This window comes from Microplitis demolitor, chromosome 6 (genome assembly GCF_026212275.2).
Source record: "Microplitis demolitor isolate Queensland-Clemson2020A chromosome 6, iyMicDemo2.1a, whole genome shotgun sequence".
Lineage (NCBI taxonomy): Eukaryota > Metazoa > Arthropoda > Insecta > Hymenoptera > Braconidae > Microplitis > Microplitis demolitor.
This window is the reverse complement of record NC_068550.1, coordinates 21,227,567-21,234,335: the sequence shown is the minus strand read 5'-3', so window position 1 is coordinate 21,234,335 and position 6,769 is coordinate 21,227,567. Positions and strand designations below refer to the sequence as shown.

Below are 6,769 nucleotides of genomic sequence, written 5' to 3'. Positions count from 1 at the left end.
CCAACTAAGTATTTTTATTGACTGTTTAATGTTTACAAGAGTGTAAGTTTTATGGTTTTACAGCTTTAAGTAATTATTTATGACGCAAAATAATAACAATATTGATTGAGTCGGTATCGGCTAACCAATAAGTAGTAGAAAAATATCCCGGGTTGTGAAAAAAAAGTTGTCATCACGACTTTATAATTTGGTTTTATAAATTTTATAAACAATAATTTATTTAGTTTAAAATTTGACTGAAAGAATTAAAAAAAAAAAAAATAAAAAAATAAATATTAGTTGGCCCTGAAACAGAAATTATTGAGTAAGTTTTTATCATTACAATGGGGAGTTTAAATTTGTCATTTGATGTCAGTTTTATAAGTAACAATTTAATTAGTTAATGATCTAGCTGAAAAAATAAAAAAATTAAATATTAGTTTGCCCTGAAATGAAAACATTTAAATAAGTATTTTTCAATACAATGAAGCGCTGAAAAGTGTAATTTTAAGTCAATTTTATAAACAATAATTTATTTAATATAAGATTTAACTGGAAGAATAAAAAAAAAAATAATAAATATTAGTTGGCCCTGAAAGGAGCGCTGTAAGCTGTGTAAGTGTACAGACGTGTAAAAGAGTAGCTAGTGCAAAAATAAATGAAATAGTGAAAAAAAAAAAGAAAAGGCAAGTAAGTTTAGAGTAAAAAAGGTGGGAGTGAAAAACGCCAAACAACGTGAATAATAAAAAAAAAAAAAAGATGTGGCACGGGAAAAGCAAAAGACGCGGAAACCAAAAGGTAAAAGCAATCAGGGTTTTGGCGGACATAAAGAAATTGGCTGGAGACAAGACGAAGGAAAAAAGTGACGAGGAACAAGAGGGCAGCACATACAAAGAGATGACAAGTGACGAGGAAAGACATGAGAGAGGTAAAGCGAATGGCGCAAGCGCCGGGATGACCAAGAGAAGGAGGGGAAGGCCGCGCAAATTCAAAAGTACAAATTCAGCGAGTAAAAGAGACTACGGTATGAAAAATGGAGCGTTAGAAAAATTTGTGTTTAGTCAGATGGATATAATAAAGGCAAAAGCAAAAAAGGTAGAAAACACAGACAATATAAATGAGGTAGGAACAGACTGGTGCAGAGCCGGATTCCAGCTAGCGAGAACACCGGCAAGAAACAGTAGAGGAAGTCTGCAAGTTGAGAAGGACAGTAATGAAGAGGCGAAAGAGTTAGATATAATCGAGACAATCAACGATAGGAAAGACAAACAGAAAGATGAAGTGGGAAAAAAGACAAGAGAACAAGCAACGCAGACTGGAATGTCAAATTGGAGCCAAAAGCAGGAAATGAAGGATAGTGAAAAAAATTCAGAGGAAAAGATGTGGCAATTGATCGCAGAGATAGAAGACAGGGTAAAAACAAAAGTTGAAGAATTGATAATGAAATCAATGGAAGAAATAAAGGCATGTACAAGACAAGAAACCTCGAAGATAGGGGCCCAAATAATTAGGAGCAAATGTAAAGAAGACCAAGTGGAAAAGGAAAGAAGACACAGACAGGAAATAGAAAGATTAGAGAAGGAAATTGGTAAAAGATAACAAAGCATAAAGGAAAAGGACAGAGTAATTAAAGAGCTACGTGAAAAAATATAAAAGGAGAAAGAAAGTAAGACGAACATACCAAATAAGACAAAAGCAACCGAGGAAAAAAAAAGGAAAGCAACACGACAGTCAGAGTCACGACACAAAGAGACAAGGAAAGAGTAACAGTGGAGGAAGGCAGGAAAGAGGGCGATCAAGAGTGAAGGAAACAGAAAACGCGTGGGCGAATGAAAGGAATGTTCAAGAAATGAGGGAATGGAGCTTGGAAAATGAGGTGGAAAGATTCGTGAGCGAGGCGAGGAAAAGACAAGATAAGAAGGACAAAACAAATGAAGAATGGAGAAGACAAGAAAAAGAAAAGCTCATTGGAGAAAAGCCAAAAAAAATTAATGGAAATGAGCTGGAGGAAGAACTAAAAGAAAGGAAGCAAAAAAGGTTAAACATACACATATATTATGAAAATGGCATGTACCGAAGAAAAGAAGACGTAATGGAGGTGATGGAAAGGAGATTGAAAGTCAGAATTGAGCCGATGAGAGTAAAATTCCAGAAAGGAAGACAGATAATAATCGAAAGTGCAAATGAGAAAGAGAAGAGAGACATTCTGGGAAGACGGAAGATTATGAAAGGGACCGGAGTGTGGGTGGGGAAAGAAAAAACGAGTAGAGAGTTAGAAGTTGAGAGGTGGATAAGAAGAAAAGCAAAATGGGAGCAGAGTAATGGCAATGTAACAGAAGTAGAGGGGAAGAAAATAAAAATTAGGGAGGTGTGGTGGTGTTGGAATAAAAAAAAGGAGAATTGAAATTATGAAAGTGGTCGAATGATGAGAAAAAGGAGTGAAGAGTGGGTACAGAAAGAGACACAGAGGCCAAGGAGAGAGAGGACCAAAATAAAGGAAGAGAGCAAGAAAATAGAAGGAAAATAATGTTTTGGAATGTTGCAGGTATGAATGAGGTAGAAAAAGCTGCCACAATGATGGAAGAAAACGAGATTGTTGTGCTAGTGGAGACATGAGTAATGGAAGATAAGGTGGAAATAACATGTGAGAGGCTGAGCAAAGAATTCAAATGGTGGGCGAAGCCTGCGACGAGAGAGAAACAGAGAGGAAGAGCAAAGGGAGGTCATATTATTGGGATAAAAAAAAATTGCAAACCAAAATGGGAAGTCAGAGAATGGAAATACGGAATGATGTTGGAAGAAAGTAAGGAAAGTGAAAGTATAATCACAGTGTATAACATTGTAGGAATGAGCAAATTAGAAACGGAGCTAAGAAGGCAGATAGAAGAATGTGCAAACAGGGACGAAAGCGTGATGATCATTGGGGACTTTAATGCGAGAATCGGAGAAGAAAACGTAACAGGAGAGGACGAAGGCAGAGTGAGGAAAAAAAGAAAATCGAGAGACAAGACAGTAAACAGCGAAGGAAAAAAATTACTAAAGATGTGTGATGAGTTAGGACTCTGCGTATAAAATGATAGAGCAAGAGGTGATGAAGGTGGGGAAATAACTTACGTCGGGGGAGACGAAGAGAGTTTAGGATCAGTAATTGACCTAATACTAACGCTGGACAGAGGCGATGAGCAAGAAATAGAGGTAAGAGTGGTGGAAAGAATAGAGTCAGATCATCTACCAGTGTTGGCGAGATATAAGGTAAAGAGAAATGAGGAAGAGAGTAAGGAAGGAAGCTGCATTTCAGAGGAGGAAGAGCAGGAAGAAATTGGAGCAAATAAGCTGATCTGGAAGAAAGAAAAAATACAGGAGTATGCAGAAGCAACGCAGGAAGCACTGACAGAAGCACTAGAGGAAAAAAGCGAGCTTGAGTGGGAGGATATAAAGGAAATAGTAAGAAAAGGGGCTGAAAAAACGGGGATGGTGATGAAAGGAAAGAAAGACAAAGATACAAAGGAGAAAGAAAAGTGGTACAATATCGAGGGTAAAAAAAAAGAAAAGAAGTATGGAAAAAGCTCAAAGAATTCATCAAGGATAATAACAAAGAAAAAAAGAGAAATCTGAACGAAAGCAGAAAGAAATATAGGGAAACAATCAAAGAGAGCAAGGAAAGGTGGATGATGGAAAGGTGTGAGGAGATAAATAACGCCAAAGACATGACAAAATGGTGGGAAGCCATAAATAGGTTCAGAGGAAGAAAGAAAAGAGCTGCAAGCAACAGTATAAAAGCAAAACAATGGGAAAAGCACTTTAGTGATCTGCTGAATGGGGAAGGCAATGAAGAATCGGAAGAGAAAGAAAATGAGCCGTGGAAAGGAGAAGGTAGTAATGAAGGATCAGAGGAGCTGAAGCTCGATGAAAACTTCAGCAGGAGAGAAGTGAAAGCCGCAATAAGAAAGCTCGGGAATCACAAAGCTCCAGGGGAAGACGGGATGGCAGCAGAATTTATAAAGAACAGTGCACCAGATGTCATTGAATGGATAGGCGAAATTATAAATAAAATATGGGACGAAGGAAGTATGCCAGAATGATGGGACACAGCAGTGATAATTCTGATTTACAAAGCAGGAGACGAAGAAAGAACAGAAAATTACAGGGGAATTTCGCTTCTAAATACAGGGTACAAGTTATTGACAACTATGATGACGGAGAGGCTAAATAACTGGATAGATAAAGAAAAAATTTTAAGAGAGAGTCAGGCGGGGTTCAGGAAAAAAAGAGGGACAAGGGACCACATATTTGTATTGAATAGTCTAATAAACAACAAAATGAAGAGGAAGGGAGGAAAATTATGCATCGGGTTCATAGACTTTAGAGCGGCGTTCGACACAGTCAGGAGACCAAAAATGAAGAGAAAGGTATGGAGGAAGGGGGCCAGAGGGAGAATGCACAGAATAATAAGAGAAATATATAAAAGAACATATTGTAAGGTGAAAGTAGGAAAAAGAAGACAGACAAAAGAATTTATAACAAGAAAAGGGGTAAGACAAGGGTGTGCGATGAGCGGAGCGTTATATGGCATAGATATCGACGACCTAGAAAAGACGATGGAAGAGAAGAAGAGAGGAGGGACAATGATTGGGAACCAACGAATACATGTCATGAAATATGCGGATGATGTGGCGCTAGTTGCGGACACAGAAGAGGAGCTAAGAGGGATGCTGAAAGAGCTAGAAAGATACACAGAAGAGAATAAGATGGAGGTGAACGTGAAAAAAACAAAAATTCTAATATGCAGAAATGGAGGTAGAAAAAAGAAGGGAAAGAAATGGATGTATAAAGGAAGTGAGGTCGAAGAAGTCAAAGAATTTAAATATCTTGGGTACCATTTCACCACAAGGAATAGCGCAGGGAAGCAAAAAAAGGAACTAGCACAAAAAGCACAAAAGGCCACAAATGCAGTATGGGGAGTGATAAAAAGGAGCAAAAAGAACAGCATGAGGGACAGGATGTATCTGATGAACACTGTGGCAAGAACAGTAGCTCTGTACGGAGTGGAGGTCTGGGGGTGGGAAAAGTCGGAAGAAATAGAGAGGGTGCATAGGAGGCTCTGCAAGATGGCATTAGGAGTAAGAAGGGATACACCAGAATATATTTGGAGGGACGAGATGGGAGTAGAAAAGATGGAAGTAATATTAAAAGAAAGAGCAGTAAGATATATGAAGGATTGTATGATGATGGAAAAAGAGAGATGGCCAAGGATAGCACTGAAAGAAGAAATGAGAGGGATTATGAACAGGTGCCCGACGAAATGGGGGAAAATGGTGAAGGTTGCGCTAAAAAAAATGTAATGCAAGGAGGTGATAGAGATGATCTACAGGGATGCGGGAGTAGAGGAAATAGAGGAAAAGCTGAATGAGGGCATTAAGAAAATGAGAGAAAACGTGAAAAAGGAGGCTGAAGACGCAATAAACAAATCAACGTATAATACATTGTACAAAAAAATAAGATTAGAGAAAGAAGAAGATAACTACTGGAAAAAAGATAATGTAAGAGGGGAGGACAAGGAGATGTGGGCGAGGATAAGGTGTGGAAATTTGGGAAGAGCGGGCAAAAAAGGGTACAGGGACTGGAGCTTTAGAGGGTGTGGGAAAGAGGAGGAAACGTTGATACGCCTACTAAAATGTGAAGGAATATATAAAGGGGTGGAGAAGGAAAAAGAGCTGCTAGAAGAGTGGAGAGGGTTAGAGGATAAAAAAGTAGAAGAAAAAATGATAGCGAAATTAAAAGGAGAGGTTGATATAAAACTATGTACGGTCTTCAAGAGAATTGAAGAAATTTTGAGAGTCAACTCAGGGTTACGGAGCGTGGTGCAAGCGGGATACCAAGACTGTGACGTGCAAAAAATATAAGAAGCCAAAAACAAATAAATTATAGAAGTTAAAAAGTAAGAAAGAAATAATATATATAACGAAGTGAATATTTTACCAAATGAAAATATGATTTATGTAAAAATTTGTATACGCCCTATAAGTTGTGCAAATAAAACTATTTTATATATAGTTGGCCCTGAAATAAAAATATTTAAATAAGTTTTTATCGTGACGATTATACATTCCAAGTAAATTTTATAACAAATAATATTTGATATACAATCTAGCTGAAAGAATTGAAAAATAAATAAAGAAAATTTATATTAGTTAGCCTTGAAATAAAAATTTACTTATCGTAGTCGATGAACAAAACAAGCTAAAAGAATTAACGAAAAAAAAAGTTTACATTAGTAAGAACCAAAAAAAGTTATTAGGTTGATCAGAAGTAATAACTTTTTTTTTTCTTTGAAAATTATAAATTTTTTATCAACCATAAAAGATACATGATAAAATTTTTATGGCATAAAAACCCATTTCGCAAGAGTTCGGTGAACGAACTAATATTTTTAGTTAATAAAAAATTTGTCGCAGGATTGAAAGCGAATTCGCAATGTGTAACTTATAAGTATTGACGATAAAAAGATTTGGTGATGGGGGAGAAATGGCGAAACTTCAAAGCCATTTAGAATTTGGGAAGATTTGGATCAGTAAAAATAAGTAGTATTTTCTATACAAAAGCGCAATATCCTTATAAGTTTTTGTTTAAATAAATTTTTGTAATATGTTTGATAGTTTGGTTTGAATTTCAATTAAAAATTCACAGTAATAAAGAGTAGAAAAAAAATTATGTCCAAGAAATGGTGACTCATCAAAACCACTTCCTTGACTATAATATAAAATTTGAAAGATTAAAAATCAAAGAATTT

The 6,769-nt window shown here is 36.4% G+C and overlaps 2 protein-coding genes across 2 annotated transcripts; both read left to right on the top strand.

Annotated features, from left to right (window-relative positions):
- The first annotated feature begins 1,828 nt into the window (after positions 1-1,828).
- On the top strand, positions 1,829-3,594 carry LOC128668104 (cilia- and flagella-associated protein 251-like). The gene is made up of 2 exons (XM_053740271.1): positions 1,829-2,016; positions 3,060-3,594. The coding sequence occupies exons 1-2, from the start codon at positions 1,829-1,831 to the stop codon at positions 3,592-3,594; spliced, it is 723 nt and encodes a 240-aa protein (XP_053596246.1).
- Positions 3,595-4,529: 935 nt separating this feature from the next.
- On the top strand, positions 4,530-5,321 carry LOC128668103 (uncharacterized). Its single transcript, XM_053740270.1, has one exon. It carries the CDS (start codon positions 4,530-4,532, stop codon positions 5,319-5,321), a length of 792 nt encoding a protein of 263 aa, XP_053596245.1.
- Positions 5,322-6,769: the final 1,448 nt, after the last annotated feature.